Consider the following 22,182-nt stretch of genomic DNA (forward strand, 5'->3'; position numbering starts at 1 on the left):
TTAGAAAACTCGGAAGCAAAGTTTGAACTCGTCCCTCAGTTTGCAGTGAACAGCTGGGGAGGCCTGTATTGGTTTCTGTCAAACCTTTTTTCCTTTGGGGTTGTCTCAATTTTCAGTTGGTCCACTGATCTCCCCCCAAATATGAATTAATCAATCATTCAGTCATATTTACTGAGCACTTACTGTGTGCAGAGCACTGTACTAAGCGCTTGGGAAGTACAAGTTGGCAACATATAGAGACAGTCCCTACCCAACAGTGGGCTCACAGTCTAGAAGGGGGAGACAGAGAACAAAACCAAACATATCAACAAAATAAAACAAATAGAATAGATATGTACAAGTAAAATAAATAGAGTAATATGTACAAACACATATACATATATACAGGTGCTGTGGGGAAGGGAAGGAGGTAAGACTGGGGGGATGGAGAGGGGGATGAAGGGGGAGAGGAAGGAGGGGGCTCAGTCTGGGAAGGCCTCATTATTATTTTGATAAATCCCTCATAGTATTAGGTTTTGCAATCCTTTTCCAATTTTGAAATCACTTCGAAACTTGGGATTTTAAATTAGCTCTGAAAAATGGATTCTTTTTCAATCAGGCGCTAATCCTGACTCTGCCATATGAGCGCTGTATGACCTTGGGCAAGCCACTTCTCCTCTCTGTAGCTCAACTTCCTCATCTGTAAATTGGCAACTGTGTCAGACTTGATTAACCTTATCTATCCCAGTGCGTAGAACGGTGTTTGACACAGTTTCTCAAACGAGTTCTATAATAATCAGGTCAGCGATAGCATTTATTAAATGCTTGCTGTGTGCTGACAACTTTCCTGAACATTTGGGAGAGGACGACAGCGTTAATAGATGTGATCCCTTCCCTAAATGAGGTTTGAGCTTCAGCCCAGACCCAGAGGAGATACAAAGGAAAGCAAAAATGTATTTTTGGTTTGTTAGTGATATATTTCTCTTCCAAACTTTCCTACTTTTTTTTTAATGTTCAACTTTCCAAAAATACTTACTGCCTCTAACAATCAGTAAAAAAATTAAGTCCTGGTGTGGTCCCCTCCCTGATCCAGATGCTTGTGGTATCCCACCCAGACTACTAAATCAGCTTTCTCACAGGTCTCTTAATTACAATAATAATAATAATTATGGTATTTGTTAAGTGCTTACTATAATAATAATAATAATAATAATGGCATTTGTTAAGCGCTTACTACGTGCAAAGCACTGTTCTAAGCGCTGGGGGGGTACAAAGTGATCAGCTTGTCCCACGTGGGGCTCACAGTCTTCATCCCCATTTTACAGATGAGGTAACTGAGGCCCAGAGAAGTGAAGTGACTTGCCCAAGGTCACACAGCAAACATGTGGCGGAGCCAGGATTCGAACCCATGACCTCTGACTCCAAAGCCCATGCTCTTTCCACTGAGCCATGCTGCCGGACACTGTATTAAGTGCTGGGATGGACACCAACAAATTGGGTTGGACACAGTCCCGGTCCTGCAGAGGGCTCACAGTCTTAACCCCCATTTTACAGATGAGGTAAATGAGGCACAGAGAAGTGAAGTGCCTTGCCCATGGCCACACAGCAGACAAGTGGCAGAACCAGGATTAGAACCCATGACCACCTGAGTCCCGGGCCCCTGCTCTATCCACTACGCCATGCTGCTTTCCTCTCTGGGCCATACTTTGCTGCTTGGATTATTTTTCAAAAAAGTCATTCTGTACACGTCTCTCTCCTCCTCAAAATCAATCAATCAATCATATTTATTGAGCGCTTACTGTGTGCAGAACACTGTACTAAGTGCTTGGGAAGTACAAGTCGGCAACACATAGAGACAGTCCCTGCCCAACAGCGGGCTCACAGTCTAGAAGGGGGAGACAGAGAACAAAACCAAACATACTAACAAAATAAAATAAATAGAATAGATATGTACAAGTAAGATAAATAGAGTAATAAATATGTACATACATATATACAGGTGCTGTGGGGAAGGGAAGGAGGTAAAATGGGGGGATGGAGAGGGGGACGAGGGGGAAAGGAAGGAAGGGGCTCAAAAGACGTCAGTGGTTACCCATCCTCTCTCCATTAAGTAGAAACTTCTATCTATTAGTTAGAAAGCCCCCAGTTAGCGCTCTCTCCCTCCAATTTAACCCTGGCTAAGCCCTCATTTCCCCTCTCCATACCCCCTCACCATTGACTAAGCACTTGGCTGTGTACATTAAGCACTAGGGTAGGCCAACCCCACAGCATTCATGTTTTTTCAATTCATATTTTAGTCAAAATTGTTGAAGAAACATTCTTCCCTGTAAGTCTCCCCCTTCTCGGCTGTGAGCCGGTTGTTGGGTAGGGACCGTCTCTATCTGTTGCCGACTTGTACTTCCCAAGCGCCTAGTACAGTGCTCTGCACACAGTAAGCGCTCAATAAATACGAATGAATGAATGTAAAAACCCTTGTCTTTTACTATTTTCCCCTATCTGTAATTAATTAGCGTCTGTCTCACCCTGAAGACTTTATTAATAATAATAATGGCATTTATTAAGCGCTTACTATGTGCAAAGCACTGTTTTAAGCACTGGGGAGGTTACAAGGTAATCAGATTATCCCATGGGGTGCTCACAGTCTTCATACCCATTTTACAGATGAGGTAACTGAGGCCCAGAGAAGTTAAATGACTTGCCCAAAGTCACACAGCTGATAATTGACACAGCCGGGATTTGAACCCATGAACTCTGACTCCAAAGCCCATACTCTTTCCACTGAGCCATGCTGCTTCCCCCTTTAATCAATCAATCAATCATATTTATTGAGTGCTTACTGTATGCAGAGCACTGTACTAAGCACTTGGGAAGTACAAGTTGGCAACATATGGAGACAGTCCCTACCCAACAGTGGGCTCACAGTCTGGCCAGGGATCTTGTCCACCAACACTATTATACTGTACAAATAGTGTTCTGTTCACAGTAAATGGTCAATAAATGCCATTGATTTTTTTTTTCCCCACTCACTTCTCCCACTACACTTCAGTTTGAACTTTCATTCCTCTCAAACTCTATTTCTCACTGTAATTTGTTTACAGGATCACACCTTTCTTCTAGCCCAGAACTGTATATATATATATATATATATATATAAATCAATCTCTCTCTCTCTCTCTCTCCCCCCCCCCCCCTTTTAAATCCATCAGCCCATTCATCTTCAAAGCCTTTCTGAAATCCCACTTTCTCCAAGGGAACTTTCTTCCTAGATAATAATAATAATGATGGCATTTATTAAGCGCTTACTATGTGCAAAGCACTGTTCTAAGCGCTGGGGAGGTTACAAGGTAATCAGGTTGCCCCATGTGGGGCTCACAGTCTTCATCCCCATTTTACAGATGAGGGAACTGAGGCCCAGAGAAGTGAAGTGACTTGCCCAAAGTCCCACAGCTGACAAGTGGTGGAGCCGGTATTTGAACCCATGACCTCTGACTCCAAAGCCCAGGCTCTTTCCACTGAGCCACACTGCTTCTCCTAGATCATATCATCCCAAGTCTCCCTCAGGATTTTAACACCATCTCAGCTTTCATGCACTCACAGCTGAAGCAGCGTGGCTCAGTGGAAAGAGCCCGGGCTTTGGAGTCAGAGGTCATGGGTTCAAATGCCGGCTCTGCTGATTGTCAGCTGTGTGACTTTGGGCAAGTCACTTTACCTCTCTGTGCTTGTTACCTCATCTGTAAAAATGGGGATTAAGACTATGAGCCCACCTTGTAATCTCCCCAGCGCTTAGAACAGTGCTTTGCACAGAGCAAGTGCTTAATAAATGCTATCATTATTATTATTTTGTACATGTTGATTTACATACTCCATTATTCAATATTAGCTATTCCACTTATTCTTCTTTCCAGCCTCTCTCCTTTCTATAATTTTGGATCGATTTCCCTGACAAGATTGTAACCTCCTTAAGGGCAGGGACCACGTCATTCCACCATTATTGTATACTCAAACAGTATTGTGCTCTGTGTTTAGTAGGTGCTCAATAAATACTATAGATCTATTGAGGTACAAAAAAAACTCTGTCCTCACCTCTGACTCTGGGCCCAAGATTATGACCCTCGGTGGTGCAATGTTGGGTTTTTTTGTTTTTTAAATGTGGTTGTCACCAGTTAGCTCCTTGGTCATGGGAGGGTATGGTGCCTCGTGTTGTAACACTTAACTCTTTGCTTGTGTTTGACTCTAGGGAACAGACTCCACCATGCTGAGCAAATTCAACATCCTCCACAAACAGAGCACAGTCTATATTCCGCCCAAGAACATCCATGACACCCATTTTGGGATCAGTCATTTTGCGGGAGTGGTTTTTTACCAGTCAGAAGGTGAGTTCATTAAGGATTGGGGTGGCAAGTGATCAAAACATTCTGTCCCAGGGTGTCAGGGAGAAGAAACCATGAAGCAGCGTCATAGTTTCCAGGCCAATCTCAGGAGCCAAAGGGAGGTCTTCATCTTTTATTATTTCTCTCAGCTGCAGGAGGGCCAGGTCTGGAACAGTCTTGCCTTTTAGACTGTGAGCCCACTGTTGGGTAGGGATTGTCTCTATATGTTGCCAACTTGTACTTCCCAAGTGCTTAGTACAGTGCTCTGCACACAGTAAGCGCTCAATAAATACAATTGATTGATTGAGGCAAGCCAAAGAGCGAAGGTTCTGCCTCCCTCATATTTATACCCATCATACGCAGCTTTAACTCTTCCTCTGTCATTGGTAAACGTGTCCTGAGCCCCTTTGCTTGGGCCTGCTTGGCCAGATCCTAAGTCATAGATGCTCTAAGGATGTTCCCCGATAAACAAAAGAACACCTACGGAGAAGCAACGTGGCCTAGAAAGAGCATCATCCTAGAAGTCAGAGGACCTGGGTTCTAATCCCAAATCTACCACTTGCTTGCTGCGGGACCTTGGGCAAGTCACTTAATTTCCCTGGGCCTTTGTTTCCTCATCTGCAAAATGGGAGTCCTATATGGGACAGGCGCTCTGCCCTATCTGACTATCTTGTTTCTATCCCAGTGCTTTGTACAGCGTTTGGCACAGAGTAAGCACTTAATAAGCACCATAAAAGCATGTATAACATAAATACCAGTAGTACTAATAGCATTCATTGAGTGCCTGCTAGATGCACTGCACTGTACCAAGTGCTTGGGAAGTACAATTCAGTGAAAAAAAAAAATAATAATAATAATAATGGCATTTGTTAAGCGCTTACTATGTGCAAAGCACTGTTCTAAGCACTGGGGGGGGAAACAAGGTGATCAGGTTGTCCCACGTGGGGCTCACAATCTTAATCTCCACTTTACAGATGAGGTTACCGAGGCTCAGAGAATAATAATAATAATGTTGGTATTTGTTAAGCGCTTACTATGTGCAAAGCACTGTTCTAAGCGCTGGGGAGGTTACAAGGTGATCAGGTTGTCCCACGTGGGGCTCCCACTCTTAATCCCCATTTTACAGATGAGGTAACTGAGGCTCAGAGAAGTTAAGTGACTTGCCCAAGGTCACGCAGCAGACATGTGGCAGAGCCGGGATTCAAACCCATGACCTCTGGCTCCCAAGCCCGGGCTCTTTCTGCTGAGCCACGATTCCCTCCTATATGGAGCTTTCATTGAAGTGGGGGAAACAGATTTAAAAATATTTGCAGTCTAATCGAAATAATCAAATGTACAACTGAATAAATGTATGTAGATAACACGGTAATTCCTTAATAATCACCTCTGATTCACTGAAAGTTCAGAGGATAAGTATAAGCAAGTGCCTAAGTGCTCAAGGTACCTGATGGATGTATACAGTTTTAGGAACTGAGATTTCGTTGGAGAAGGCTTGGAGCCAGTGGGATTTCAGGAAGGCTGGGAATATGAGTAATATTCTCCCCCTCGCCCCCTTCTCCATCCCCCCGTTTTACCTCCTTCCTTTCCCCACAGCACCTGTATATATGTATATATGTTTGTACATATTTATTACTCTATTAATTTATTTATTTATTTTACTTGTACCTATCTATTCTATTTATTTTATTTTGTTAATATGTTTGGTTTTGTTCTCTGTCTCCCCCTTATAGACTGTGAGCCCACTGTTGGGTAGGGACTGTCTCTATATGTTGCCAACTTGGACTTCCCAAGTGCTTAGTACAGTGCTCTGCACACAGTAAGCGCTCAATAAATACGATTGATTGATAGTAACAGATTTGGCAGAACAGGGTGAGCAAAGGGAGTCAGGAGAGCTGTGAGCAAGGAACAGTTAGAAGGTTGGCTTGGGAGAAACAAAGACAGTGTTGGAGAATAGCAGATGAAGAAAGGAGATTTGTAAGACGGGGGAATTTGGGTGAGAGCCTTAAAAGATAATTGTGAGGAGTTTCACTTTCAATCATTCAGTCATATTTATTGAGCGCTTACTGTGTGCAGAGCACTGTACTAAGCGCTTGGGAAGTCCAAGTTGGCAGCATATAGAGACGGTCCCTACCCAACAGCGGACTCACAGTCTAGAAGGGGGAGACAGATGACAAAACAAACCATCTTAACAAAATAAAATAAATAGAATAAATATGTACAAATAGAATAGAGTAATACATACGTACAAACATTCATTCATTTCATTGTCGCATTTGTTGAGCGCTTACTGTGTGCAGAGCACTGGACTAAGCACTTGGGAAGTCCAAGTTGGCAACATATAGAGATGGTCCCTACCCAACAGTGGGCTCACAGTCTAGAAAGGGGGGACTCAATCATTCAACCATATTTATTGAGCACTTACTTTGTGTAGAGCACTGTGCTAAGCGCTTGGGAAGTCCAAGTTGGCAACATATAGAGACGGTCCCTACCCAACAGTGGGCTCACAGTCTAGAAGGGGGAGACAGACGACAAAACATAGCAACAAAATAAAATAAATAGAATGAATATGTACAAATAAAATAAATAAAAATAAATATTCATTCATTGTCGTGTTTATTGAGCGCTTACTGTGCACAGAGCACTGTACTAAGCACTTGGGAAGTACAAGTTGGCAGCATATAGAGACGGTCCCTACCCAACAGCGGGCTCACAGTCTAGAAGGGGGAGACAGACAACAAAACAAAACATATTAACACTTGATCCAGAGAGCCCAGGAAACCAGTAGAGTGTTCTGAGGAATGGAGAGATGCCTGCTGATCGATTCTTCAAGAAGACGATTCATGCAGCAGGGTAGAGTCTAGATTGAAGGCGAGGAGATGAGCAAGAAGATTGATTAAATAGTCTAGCCATGTTATGCCTCGAGTTTATACAAGGGTGCTACCGGGGGGTCAGAGGTCACAGATTTGAATCCCGGCGCTGCCACATGTCTGCTGTGTGACCTTGGGCAAGTCACTTAACTTCTCTGAGCCTCAGTTACCTCATCTGTAAAATGGGGATTAAGATTGTGAGCCCCACGTGGGACAACTTGAGCACCTTGTATCCCCCCACCAGTGCTTAGAACAGAGCTTTGCATATAGTAAGCGCTTAACAAATGTCATTATTATTATTATTCACTGAATTGTACTTCCCAAGCAGTTGGTACAGTGCACTGCACCTAAGCAGGCACTCAATAAATGCTGTTAGTATTACTGGTATTTCTGCTATACATATTTTTATGGTGCTTATTAAGTGCTCCTCTGTGCCAAACGCACTGGGATAGATACAGATTCAGAAGATATTGTGTGGAAGAACAGGAGGATTTTGCAGTAGAGTGAATCTTAGCAGATGGAGAGCAAATTGTGGGATTCTGGGACAGGGAGGGTGACGCTGTTTTCAACAGAAAGGAAAGCGAGGAGGAGGAGGGAAGGTGAGGCGTTCCCTTGTAGAAGAAATAAGTTCGAGGTGACTCAGGACATCCACTGGAAAAGGTCCTGGAGCCAAGGAGATATGCAGAATTGCAGATTAGAGGAGACGACAGCAGGAGATGTGGATTTGGGATTTATCTTCATGGATGCGGGGGCTGAAGTCATGTGAGTGAATGAGCTTCCTGAGCAGGTGAATGTAGTAGTAGTAATAATAATAATAATAATGATAATAATAATAATGGTGAAATTTAAGTGCTTACTATGTGCCAGGGATGGATAGTTCTAGACTGTTAGCCAGTTGTTGCATAGGGACTGTCTGTATATGTTGCCAACTTGTATTTCTCAAGCTCTTAGTACAGTGCTCTGCACACAGCGCTCAATAAATACGATCGAATGAATGAATGATACAAGCAAATCAGGTTGGACACAGTCCCTGTCCCACATGGGGCTCACAGTCTTAATCCCCATTTTACAGATGAGGTCACTGAGGCATTGAGAAGTTAAGTGACCTTCTCACAGTCACATAGCAAGTAGACAAGTGGCAGAGCCAGGATTAGAACCCATGACCTTCTTTTCTCCCAGGCCTGTGACCTATCCACTATGCCACGCTAGGAGAAACAGCTCTATCCACTACATCATGCTGTGAATGTAGAGCAAGAAGAGTTGGGCACCAAGAACAGAGCCTTGTAATAATCCTAATAATAATGATGGCATTTATTAAGCGCTTACTATGTGCAAAGACTGTTCTAAGCGCTGGGGAGGTTACAAGGTGACCAGCTTGTCCCACGGGGGGCTCACAGTCTTAATCCTCATTTTACAGATGAGGTAATTGGGGCACAGAGAAGTGAAGTGACTTGCCCAAAGTCACACAGCTGACAAGTGGCGGAGCTGGGATTTGAACCCATGACCTCTGACTCCAAAGCCTGGGCTCTTTCTGCTGAGCCATGCTGCTTCTAATTGTGGGACATCCAAAATTAAGGGGTGAAAAGTAGAACAGTGAACAGTGTTCAGTGTTCAGTAGAACAGTGAGGAGTGGTCAACAAACGGTCTTCATCAGACTTTTACTTGGGGTAAAACCAGTTAGAAAGCAAAGCTGTACTATAAGTAGCTGACAGGTGGCTCCTTTAATGACTAAATAAAGCTGCCAGAACCAAGCTGACAAAGGGTAAGAAATTTAGTTTATTTAGGCTTTACACTAGGTATCTTTAGATTTTCTAAGATTATGTTTTATTAGATGTCATCTAAATGTCAACCAAACCAACTCAGCTGAGAGCAACCCATGCAGGACACACTAACCATATGAAACCTGTATCTCGTGTATACATTAAAGTGTGTGATACCTAATTCATTCATTCATTCATTCAGTCATTCAATCGTATTTATTGAGCGCTTACTGTGTGCAGAGCACTGTACTAAGCGCTTGGGAAGTACAATTTGGCAACATACAGAGATAGTCGCTACCCAACAGCGGGCTCACAGTCTAGGAGGGGGAGACAGACAACAAAAGGAAATATATTAACAAAATAAAATAAATAGAATAGTAAATAAGTACAAATAAAATAGAGTAATAAATATGTACAAACATATATACAGGTGCTGTGGGGAGGGGAAGGAGGTAAGGTGGGGGGGATGGGGAAGGGGAAGAAGGGGGAGAGGAAGGAGGGGGCTCAGTCTGGGAAGACCTCCTGGAGGAGGTGAGCTCTTAGTAGGGCTTTGAAGGGAGGAAGAGAGCTAGTTTGGCGGATGTGTGGAGGGAGGGCATTCCAGGCCAGGGGGAGGACGTGGGCCGGGGGCCGACGTTGGGGCAGGTGAGAATGAGGCTAATGAGGAGGTTAGTGGCAGCAGAGGAGCGGAGGGTGTGGGCTGGGCTGGAAGAGAGAAGGGAGGTGAGATAGGAGGGGGCGAGGGGATGGACAGCCTTGAAGCCGAGAGTGAGGAGTTTTTGCTTGATGCGTAGGTTGATTGGTAGCCACTGGAGATTTTTGAGGAGGGGAGTAACGTGTCCAGAGCGTTTCTGCACAAAGATGATCCGGGTAGCAGTGTGAAGTATAAATTGAATTGGGGAGAGACAGGAGGATGGGAGATCAGAGAGGAAGCTGATGCAGTAATCCAGTCGGGATAGGATGAGAAATTGAATGAGCAGGGTAGCAGTTTGGATGGAGAGGAAAGGGCTGATCTTGGCGATGTTGTGGAGTTGAGACTGACAGGTTTTGGTGATGGATTGGATGTGAGGGGTGAATGAGAGAGCGGAGTCGAGGATGACACCAAGGTTTTGGGCTTGTGAGACAGGAAGGATGGTAGTGCCGTCAACAGTGATGGGAAAGTCAGGGAGTATTTCTTTAACCACAGAGAGCTGTGTGGGTCTCATTCTTTTTCAAATACAAGCATCTAAACCACAACTGGACAAGATGAAAAGACACTGAATTCAATTTAGGACTTTTCTGTGGTGCATTTGTAAATGGTGAATCAAATTACATGTCCTCTTTCCATTAACTAGAAAGCTCTCCCCTTCATCAAAACCCTCCTGAAATCCCATCTCCTCCGGGAGACCTCCCCCAATTAATTTCTAATCACCCAGATTATATCCCCCGATTGCCACTTCAGTGCTACCTGAGCACTTGTATATTCAATCTCCCAATCGACCAACCATATTTATTGAGCGCATACTGTGTGCAGAACACTGTACTAAGCACTTAGAAAGTACCATAGCATTTATGTGTGTATCTCACATACCCCATTCCATAAGGGCTGGTTGAGTATATGTCCCTTTTCCTTCTTCCTCTTGTCTATTTTTATGATACTTGTTAAATCAATCAATCAATCAATTGTATTTATTGAGCGCTTACTTTGTGCAGAGCACTGTACTAAGCGCTTGGGAAGTACAAGTTGGCAACATATAGAGACAGTCCCTACCCAACAGTGGGCTCACAGTCTAAAAGGGGGAGACAGAGAACAAAACCAAACATACTAACAAAATAAAATAAATAGAATAGATATGTACAAGTAAAATAAATAAATAGGGTAATAAATATGTGCAAACATATATACATATATACAAATGCTTACTATGTATCAAATACTGTCTTAAGCACTCGGGTAAATAGAAGTTAAGCTGAATATAGTCCGTCCCACATGGGGTTGTTACAGTCAACTAGGAGGGACAACAGGTATTGAATCCCCGTTTTGCAGCGGAGGAAGCAGTTGCCCAGAGAAGTTAAGTGATTTGCCCAGCATCACACAGCAGGCAGGTAGTGGAGCCAGGACTAAAACTCAGGTCTTCTGGCCCCTATTTCATTCATTCAATCATATTTATTGAGCGCTTACTGTGTGTCAAGCACTGTACTAAGTGCTTGAGAAGTACAAATTGGCAACTTATAGAGATGGTCCTTACTCAACAATGGGCTCACAGTCTAGAAGAGGGAGATATGTCTCCCCAACTAGTCTGTGAACTCCTTGAGGGCAGGGATCATTTCTGTTAATTCCAATAAACTGTCTCAAGTGCTTAGCACTGTGCTCTGTACGATTTAGGTACTCAATTTATTCTACTGATATACTGACTGATATTTACATGGTACCTAACATTAGATGCTTAAACAAAGACATTCAGGCCCAGAATCTCTTCTCTTCTCTTTCTTTCCCTTTCTTTTTTCCCCTCTCCCTTCTCAATCTCTTAGGGCCTCCACAAGTGTAGTACATTGTAGTCCAATCAAAAATGCATTTATAGTTCTTTGGTTAATCCTGCATTCTGAGACCGCTTCAGGTGTAGGGGGTGATTTGACCCAGAAAAAAGCGATCGCTTCATTTTCCTACCAAGACTATTATTAGAAATTTGGAAAACAGGAAATAATCTGATTTGGGTGTGTTGTGTGATCCTTGTCGTTGATTACCATGACTTGAAGCATACCATTAATAATAATAATGGCATTTATTAAGTGCTTACTATGTGCAAAGCACTGTTCTAAGTGCTGGGGAGGTTACAAGGTGATCAGGTTGTCCCACGGGAGGCTTGCAGTGTTAATCCCCATTTACTGATGAGGTAACTGAGACACAGAGAAGTGAAGTGACTTGTCCAAAGTCACACAGCTGATAAGTGGCAGAGCCGGAATTTGAACCCATGACCTCTGACTCCAAAGCCCGGGCTCTTTCCACTGAGCCACGCTGCATTTTAAAAAGCTCTGAGCCTTCAGGGTTGAAAATTACAGGGAAGTGCTTAATTAATTCAGTGTCTCTAAAGTGTGTACATTTGTAAAATCATTTATAACTGATATTCTCAAACTGAAAGACGAGCCCGTGAGGACCGTTGACCAGAATGTAAGGGACCGATTGACGGAGGATGGAGGAAGTCAAGTGGAAATGGGAAGAGGGTGAGGGGGCTCCTGGGTATGGGAAAGATGGTTGAACTGGTTTTTGTTTAACTGACAGGTTTTCTGGAGAAGAATCGTGATATGCTTGGGGCTGACATCCTCAAGCTGTTTCACTCGTCTAAAAATAAGTTCCTGAAGGAAATCTTCCATCTGGAAAAATCCCCGACTATGCTAGGCGGTGGAACTATTCACCTCAACAGAATCTGTCACAACCTCAAGGTCAGTTTCCTTGCTGGGAATTGTACCCACTCAAGGGCCGGGCTTCTCGGCTCTGTTTTTCTTCAAGAACCATGATTTATCCGATCCCACCTGAATTCTGAGCGCCCTAGTGCCACAGGGACCCGTGGTAGCTAGTATTCCTAGGAACTGGTTCCTTTGGGAAGTGCTAGATTACCCCTGCTCTCTGTAGGGCCAAGCAGTGGAGGATGGTTATCAGACACATCATCATCATCATCAGTCATATTTATTGAGCGCTTACTGTGTGCAGAGCACAGTACTAAGCGCTTGGGAAGTACAAATTGGCAACATGTAGAGACAGTCCCTACCCAACAGTGGGCTCACAGTCTAAAAGGGGGAGACAGAGAACAAAACCAAACATACTAACAAAGTAAAATAAATAGATATGTACAAGTAAAATAAATAAATAAATAGAGTAATAAAGACCTCAATTGGGGGAGGGAGATTTAAAGAGTTGGAAACTACTTCTTGGAACAGTAGGTCTTGCTTCTGAAGAATCCCGGCTTGGCCCTTTAATCTCTTGGGCTCCTGTAATATTCAAAAAACCCCATCAGGGCCAGAGTGGGTAAAACCCCTACGTTTGGGATGATGCACAGTGGCCAAGCTAACCACTCTCCCTACCCCTGATGCCAGCTTTGGGAGCAGACGTAGCTCTCTCGGTGAAAAATTCCCCATATCTCTCAAGAAGAGTCAGTAGTACCTTGCGGTGAAGAATGTCAGTGTGGACGGGGATTGTCTCTCTTTCTTGCTGCATTGTGCTTTCCCAAGTGCTTAGTACAGTAATCTGCCCACATTCATTCATTCATTCCCCGTGTTGGGTAGGGACCATCTCTATATGTTGCCAACTTGGACTTCCCAAGCGCTCAGTACAGTGCTCTGCACACAGTAAGCGCTCAATAAATATGATTGCCCATCCGCCAAGCTAGCTCTCTTCCTCCCTTCAAGGTCCTGCTGAGAGCTCACCTCCTCCAGGAGGCCTTCCCAGACTGAGCCCCTTCCTTCCTCTCCCCCTTGTCCCCCTCTCCATCCCCCCCATCTTACCTCCTTCCCTTCCCCACAGCACCTGTATATATCTATATATGTTTGTACATATTTATTACTCTATTTTACTTGTACATGTCTATTCTATTTTATTTTGTTAGTATGTTTGGTTTTGTTCTCTGTCTCCCCCTTTTAGACTGTGAGCCCACTGTTGAGTCGGGACTGTCTCTATATGTTGCCACTTTGTACTTCCCAAGCGCTTAGTACAGTGCTCTGCACATAATAAGCGCTCAATAAATACGATTGATGATGATGATGATTGAATGAATGAATTTATTAAGGGCTTCCCTGTCCTAAATACTGGGTAGATAATATGAACATGATTCCGTCACAAATTTAAGTAGATTTTTGAGGATTTCAGTCAAGGTTGTTTCAACAAGTAGTTCTAACTCTTTATATCTCCCCTCCCCAATTGAGGCCCTTCTTGGTTGTGTTTTCTGTTCCACCGTGCAGCACTGATTAGACTGCCTGGGTCTATTCATTCATTCATGCTTACGGTCTATTCATTCATTCATTCATTGTCATATTTATTGAGCACTTACTGTGTGCAGAGCACTGGACTAAGCGCTTGGGAAGTCCAAGTTGGCAACATATAGAGACGGTCCCTACCCAACAGTGGGCTCACAGTCTAGAAGGGGGAGATGGAGAACAAAACCTATTAACAAAATAAATAGAATAAATATGTACAAATAAAATAGAGTAATAGTAATAATAGTAATAGTATAGTAATAATAAATAGAGTAATACACAGTAAGCGTTCAATAAATATGATGGAATGAATGAATGAGCTTTGAGGTGCATGGATAAAAATAGCAATCTCAAACAGCTCCCTTTTTGTAAAGAAAGTGAAGGGTGAAAATCACAGAGTCCCGGGGCTGGCTAGAGTCCATTTCCCGGGTCCAGGCCGGGCCACAACCCCATTCTGGATAACTGCGTTTCTATTGAGACTGCAAACCCCATGTGGGACAGGGACTGTTTCCAACCTGGTTACCTTGTACGTACCCCAGCGCTTAGAACAGTGCTTGGCACATAGTAATAATGGTAATGATAGCATTTATTAAGCGCTTACTCTGTGCCAAGCACTGTTCTAAGCGCTGGGGAGGTTACAAGGTGATCAGGTTGTCCCACGGGGGGGCTCACAGTTTTAATCCCCATTTTCCAGATGAGGGAACTGAGGCCCTGAGAAGTGAAGTGACTTGCCCAAAGTCACACAGCTGGCAATTGGCGAAGCCGGGATTTGGACCCGTGACCTCTGACTCCAAAGCCCGGGCTCTTTCCTTCTAGACTGTGAGCCCACCTTCTAGACTGTGAGCCCACTGATGGGTAGGGACCGTCTCCATATGTTGCCAACTTGTACTTCCCAAGTGCTTAGTACAGTGCTCTGCACACAGTAAGTGCTCAATAAATACGATTGATTTCCACTGAGCCATGCTGCTTCTATAGAAAGCACTTAACAAATACCATTATTATTATTCTATTTTAAACAACCTTCTTCTTAGGCTTATATTTGTTGCCAGTACATTTTAGGTGTACTCAACACTTTTCAAACCACGTCAAATAGAATTAGGTAATCAGGGCTAGCATTTATTCCCTAACATTTAGTCTCTTCTAGACTGTGAGCCACTGTTGAGTAGGGACCATCTCTATATGTTGCCAACTTGTACTTCCCAAGCGCTTAGTACAGTGCTCTGCACACAGTAAGCACTCAATAAATACGATTGAATGAATGAATTTATTAAGGGCTTCACTGTCCTAAATACTGGGTGGGTAATATGAATATGATCCAGTCACAAATTTAAGTATATTTTTGAGGATCTCAGTCAAGGTTGTTTCAACAAGTAGTTTCTAACTCTTTAAATCTCCCCTCCCCAATTGAGGCCCTTCTTGGTTGTGTTTTCTGTTCCACCGTGCAGCACTGATTAGGCTGCCTGGGTAGCAGAATGTGGTTACCTCATTCAGTTCTTTTGCTGCTAATAATAATAATGATGGCATTTATTAAGCGCTTACTATGTGCAAAGCACTGTTCTAAGAGCTGGGGGGAATACAAGGTAATCAGGTTGTCCCACAGGGGGCTCACAGTCTCAATCCCCATTTTACAGATGAGGGAACTGAGGCACAGAGAAGTGAAGTGACTTGCCCAAAGTCACACAGCTGGCAATTGGAAGAGCCAGGATTTGAACCCATGACCTCTGACTCCAAAGCCCGGGCTCTTTTCCACTGAGCCATGCTGCTTCTATAGTAAGCACTTAACAAATACCATTATTATTATTCTATTTTAAGCAACCCCTTCTTAAGTTTATATTTGTTGCCAGTGTGTTTTAGGTATACTCAACACTTTTCAAACCATGTAAAGTATAATTAGGCAATCAGGGCTAACATTTATTAAGGGCTTCACTGTCCTAAATACTGGGTAGATAATATGAACATGATCCAGTCACAAATTTAAGTAGATTTTTGAGGATCTCAGTAACAATCACAAATTTAAGTAGATTTTTGAGGATCTCAGTCAAGATTGTTTCAACAAGTAGTTTCTAACTCTTTAAATCGCCCCTTCCCCAATTGAGGTCCTTCTTGGTTGTGTTTTCTGTTCCACTGTGCAGTACTGAGTAGACTGCCTGGGTAGCAGAATGTGATTACCTCATTCAGTTCTTTTGCTGCTAATAATAATAATGATGGCATTTATTAAGCACTTACTATGTGCAAAGCACTGTTCTAAGAGCTGGGGGGAATACAAGGTAATCAGGTTGTCCCACGGGGGGCTCACAGTCTCAATCCCCATTTTACAGATGAGGGAACTGAGGCACAGAGAAGTAAAGTGACTGGCCCAAAGTCACACAGCTGCTAATTGGCAGAGGCAGGATTTGAACCCATGACCACTGACTCCAAAGCCCGGGCTCTTTTCCATTGAGCCCCGCTGCTTCGAAAATCCTTAGTTGTCTTAGAGTGTGGACATCCTAAAACTGCATTAGACATGAGGGAATAGTTTCCCTCCTTTAGACAGGTGCCACTTGAAATCATTTTTTGTAAATGCACTTGGCATTACATTTTACTTTCAGGAAATTCTTCCACATGAGGGCAGCGTTGCCCTAGCATTACATTGGAGGCCTGACTAAATAATAATATTACAACAATTAATAATTTAATAACACATTAATAATTAATTAATATTAATAATAATAATGGCATTTGTTAAGCATTTACTAAGTACAAAGCACTGTTCTAAGCACTGAGGGCGATACAAGGTGATCAGGTTGTCCCACGGGGGGCTCACAGTCTTCATCCCCATTTCACAGATGAGGGAACGGAGGCTCAGAGAAGTTAAGTGACTTACCCAAGGTCACACAGCTGACAAGTGGTGAAGCCGGGATTCGAACCCATGACCTCCGACTCCCAAGCCCAGGCTCTTTCCACTGAGCCAAGCTGCTTCTCGGTTCCAAATAGGAACTGGAAATTCTATACCGGTTGAATCTAGACTAGAGAAATAACACTAATGTGGATCCCAGCAAAATTTGTTCAAACTCCAAGAATCCAGATTGGTTTAATATTCCTGAGTTTTGTAATTTGGAGGTTTCTAACGCCAATGGTCAATTCATTTGGACTTCTAGAGCAGCATGGTCTTTGGGCCAAGTGCTTAGTACACTGCTCTGCACACAGTAAGCGCTCAATAAATATGACTGACTGACTGAATGAATTTCTCACAAATAATAAGAGAAGCAGCATGGACTAGACTTGTACTTCCCAGGTGCTTATTATAGTGCTCTGCACACAATAAGCACTCAATAAATACGATTGAATGAATCAATGAATGAATGAATCACGGGCCTAGGAATCAGGATGACCTGGGTTCTAATCCCGGCTCCGCTGCTTGTCCGCTGTCTGACCTTGGGCAAGTCACTTAACTTCTCTGTACCTCATTTACCACATCTGCAAAATGGAGGTTAAGACTATGAGACCAACATGAAGCAGGGACTGTGTCCGACCAGATTAGCTTGCATCTCTCTCAGCGCTTAGTACAGCAGGGTGGCTCAATGGAAAGAGCCCGGGCTGTAGAGTCAGAGGTCATGGGTTCAAATCCAGGCTCCGCCAATTGTCAGCTGTGTGACCTTGGGCAAGTCACTTCACTTCTCTGGGCCTCAGTTCCCTCACCTGTAAAATGGGGATGAAGACTGTGAGCCCCTCGGGGGACAACCTGATCACCTTGTAACCTCCCCAGCGCTTAGAGCAGTGCTTTGCACATAGTAAGTGCTTAATAAATGCCATTATCATTATTATTATTACAGTGCCTGGAACAGAGTAAGGGCTTAACAAATACCATTAAAAATGCTGAATAAAGTCCCTTTGGTTCTTTAGATAGCCTAGTTAAAAAAAAAAGTAACTTCTGCAATACAAAGGTAAATTGTTGACCCAATATATCTGTGGGCTTAGTGACATTGCTTTGTTCGGTTTTGTGGTTGCCGTATAGCTATGGTGAATCTTACTCAGTGCTTTGTTGGCTAGTGCTGTCAGAACTCCTTTAATAAATCCCTTATTGTGAAGAGGCCATGCTTTTAATACGAAGGGACGCCAGAGACTGAATAATTAGCATCCTTATTCTTTCTATGGCTCATGGAGCAAAACATTGAAGATCCAAAGTGCTCTCAAGACGTTGAATCCCTCCGACTTCCTTCCAGTCATCACTAATGAGGGGAGACCCCATGGGATGTAAAGCCATTCACCAGATGCTATTTTTAATTTTCATTATAACGCACTAAAGCTGGAGGAGAGGGAAAGTGCTAGAGAAATAAAGATGATCATTATCACTAGTTATGGACATTAGCTGTGAGGAAAAGAATGTGGCAAATGGAGTGACATCCCGGTGGAGCTCAACATTTAACTTTTGACACATGGAACAGCGGTGATCGTATTTTTCTTTGCTCGTGAATAGTTGTCCGAGGCATAATAACAGCCTGCTCTAGAGCTCCACGGCTGACAGATGTACTAACCCAAAAGAAAAAATGAGTTATCGATGCCAGTAAATGCCTTCCTACTGGATCATTATTTCTTAAATAGTCCCAAATCTCCCCTAAACCAGCAAGTACATAAGTAGCTTAGCTATCCTGGAAACAACAGCCTGGCCCACAAGGTGGTGGGTCCTTTATTTTCCCAGCCAATGAACAAGTCAGAAGGGGAAGGGGGTTTGACAGCAGTCCCCTTATTATCTAATAATAAGGTTCCATCCCTGACAAACACCTTAATTCTAGGGCATTTACCTCCAGCTTCTCCTGAAAATGGGAATAATTCTTGGAGACTCAACTGGTAGAGACATTCGTATGTGGAAGCTCAATGTGGGCAGGGAATGTGTCTCCTTTATTGTTGTACTCTCCCAAGTGTTTAGTACAGTGTTCTCCTCTCCCCCTCGTCCCCCTCTCCATCCCCCCCATCTTACCTCCTTCCCTTCCCCACAGCCCCTGCATATATGTATATATGTTTGTACATATTTATTACTCTATTTATTTTACTTGTACCTCTCTATTCTATTTATTTTATTTTGTTAGTATGTTTGGTTTTGTTCTCTGTCTCCCCCTTCTAGACTGTGAGCCCACTATTGGGTAGGGACTGTCTCTATATGTTGCCAGCTTGTACTTCCCAAGTGCTTAGTACAGTGCTCTGCACACAGTAAGTGCTCAATAAATATGATTGATTCTGCACACAGTAAGCACTCAATAAATGCGACTGATCGTGTATATGTGGGCACGTGTTCGCTCTTATCTCTACAGGGCACTGATGCCGCCAAACGCCCCTCTACTTTAGGGGGACAGTTCAAGCAGTCCCTGGATCAGCTGATGAAAATTCTAGCCAGCTGCGAACCCTACTTCATCCGCTGCATCAAACCCAATGAGTTCAAGAAGCCTCTGGTAATTGCTGTAGAAGAGTCGTGGTCAACGTACCGCTATCATCGGGGGATGCGGGGAGGAGAGACTGAGTTAAAAATTTAAGTAGATTTTTGAGGACCTCAGTCAAGATGGTTTGAGATTAAGATTTTAGGTACGGTACTTGGGTTTGCAAGGGAAGATGATGTAAATACCACCTTTCTTTTCCCCCACTGCGCGACCATTCCGAGTCCTGAGTGGTAACACAAAGAACAGGATTTACACCCTGGGGTTTACAGTGGCATAATCATCTGTATCGTATTGCCACTCTGGATTATAATTAGCCCCGTTTATAACGGCATTGATTAAGCGCTTACTATGTGCAAAGCACTGTTCTAAGCACTGGGGAGGTTACAAGGTGATCAGGTTGTCCCGGGGGGGGCTCACAGTCTTAATCCCCATTTTGCAGATGAGGTAACTGAGACATAGAGAAGTGAAGTGACTTGCCCAAAGTCACACAGCTAACGGTGGAGCTGGGATTTGAACCCATGACCTCTGGCTCCAAAGCCTGTGCTCTTTCCACTGAGCTACACTGCTTCTAGGTACTTGGCAATCAATCAATCAATCAATCGTATTTATTGAGCATTTACTGTGTGCAGAGCACTGTAGTAAGCACTTGGGAAGTACAAGTTGGCAACATATAGAGACAGTCCCTACCCAACAATGGGCTCACAGTCTAGAAGGGGGAGACAGAGAACAAAACCAAACATATTAACAAAATAAAATAAATAGAATAGATATGTACAAGTAAAATGAATAAATAAATAGAGTAATAAATATGTACAAACATATATACATATATACAGGACAGCAGGTGTCACTTGTCCAGAACTGTCCATATCTCCCAGACAGTCCAATATGGCTTATTTAAATTTCAGAGAATGCTACAAGTTTACCATTGCGATCAGTGACTTTCCCATTAGTGACTTATCTCTCTCCACATCTTTATGGTCTGTTTTCTAAGGTATAGATTTTAAAGCAAGGGGAGGGTTTGGGATGGGACACTGTAGTATTACCAATAATCAAACAAAATTAACAGATCATCTAATGTAAATGCTCAGTAGTGTGTTCTATAAGACCCTCGGGCATTCTAGACTTGTAGTACGCATCACTGACCGGACACAATCAACCTCCCTAAGCCACTGCATAGGTCAGCTGCCCCAAAATAATAATAATAATGATAATACTTTTACTTGTACATATCTATTCTATTTATTTTATTTTGTTAATATGTTTTGTTTTGTTCTCTGTCTCCCCCTTCTAGACTGTGAGCCCACTGTTGGGTAGGGACCATCTCTAGATGTTGCTAACTTGTACTTTCCAAGCGCTTAGTACAGTGCTCTGCACACAGTAAGCACTCAATAAATATTATTGATTGATTTAATACTGATAATTATGGTACATGTTAAGCACTTACTATGGGCCAAGTACTTTTCTAAGCACTGGAGTAGATACAAGTCATTCAGGTTGGACGCAGTCCCTGTCCCATATGGGGCTTACACTCTTTATCCCCATTTTACAGATGAGGTAATTGAGGCCTAGAGAAGTTTATTAGTAATAATAATAATAATAATGGCATTTATTCTAGCATTCTTCTAGACTGTGAGAGCCCACTGTTGGGTAGGGACCGTCTCTATATGTTGCCAACTTGTACTTCCCAAGCGCTTAGTACAGTGCTCTGCACACAGTAAGCGCTCAATAAATACGACTGAATGAATGAATGAAGTGCTTACTATGTGCAAAGCACTGTTCTAAGCGCTGGGGAGGTTACAAGGTGATCAGGTTGTCCCACATGGGGCTCACAGTCTTAATCCCAATTTTACAGATGAGGTAACTGAGGCCCAGAGAAGTGAAGTGACTTGCCCAAAGTCACGCAGCTGACAATTGGCGGAGCCGAGATTTGAACCCATGACCTCTGACTCCAAAGCCCGTGCTCTTTCCACTGAGCCTTGCTGCTTCTCTAATAATGATGGCACTTATTAAATGCTTACTATGTGCAAAGCACTGTTCTAAGCACTGAGGTAGATACAAGGTAATCAAGTTGTCCCACCTGGGGCTCACAGACTTAATCCCCATTTTATTCATTCATTCCATAGATGAGGTAACTGAGGCCCAGAGAAGTGAAGTGATTTGCCCAAAGCCACACAGCTGACAAGTGGCGGAGCTGGGATTTGAACCCATGACCTCTGACTCCAAAGCCCGGGCTCTTTCAACATTTAGAAGAGGGACTGTGGACATTTAGAAGAGCTTCTAGACTGTGAGCCCATTGTTGGGTAGGGACCGTCTCTATATGTTGCCAACTTGGACTTCCCAAGTTCTTAGTACAGTGTTCTGCACACAGTAAGCGCTCAATAAATACGATTGAATGAATGAATGAGCCACGCTGCTGCAAGTTAAGTGACTTGCCCAAGGTCACACAGCAGACGTGCAGCGGAGCAGGGATTAGAACCCACGTCCTTCGGACTCCCAGCCCCATGCTCTAGCCACTAAGTCATACTGCTCCTCCAACCATAGATTTAGAATCCAGTCTTAAATGGACAATTAAATAAATTTTTACCAGTAACCCAAACAACAGCATGGTGTAGTGGATGATGATGATGATGATGGTATTTATTAAGCGCTTACTATGTGCAAAGCACTGTTCTAAGCGCTGGGGAAGTTACAAGGTGATCAGGTTGTCCCACGGGTTGCTCACAGTCTTCATCCCCATTTTACAGATGAGTGAACTGAGGCCCAGAGAAGTGAAGTGACTTGCCCAAAGTCACACAGCTGACAAGCAGTGGAGTTGGGATTTGAACCCATGACCTCTGACTCCAAA

At 43.4% G+C, this 22,182-nt stretch overlaps 1 protein-coding gene across 1 annotated transcript in view; it reads left to right on the plus strand.

The window, feature by feature from the left end:
• The window catches only part of MYO7B (myosin VIIB), a 198,830-nt gene that overhangs the window by 50,807 nt on the left and 125,841 nt on the right, over positions 1-22,182 (plus strand). Inside the window, exons 13-15 of the mRNA XM_038750824.1 lie at positions 4,217-4,352; positions 12,236-12,396; positions 19,212-19,349. Of these exons, the coding sequence (XP_038606752.1) occupies positions 4,217-4,352; positions 12,236-12,396; positions 19,212-19,349 (435 nt within the window). The remainder of the gene's footprint in view (positions 1-4,216; positions 4,353-12,235; positions 12,397-19,211; positions 19,350-22,182) is intronic.

Source organism: Tachyglossus aculeatus, chromosome 1 (genome assembly GCF_015852505.1).
Source record: "Tachyglossus aculeatus isolate mTacAcu1 chromosome 1, mTacAcu1.pri, whole genome shotgun sequence".
In the NCBI taxonomy this organism is placed as follows: domain Eukaryota; kingdom Metazoa; phylum Chordata; class Mammalia; order Monotremata; family Tachyglossidae; genus Tachyglossus; species Tachyglossus aculeatus.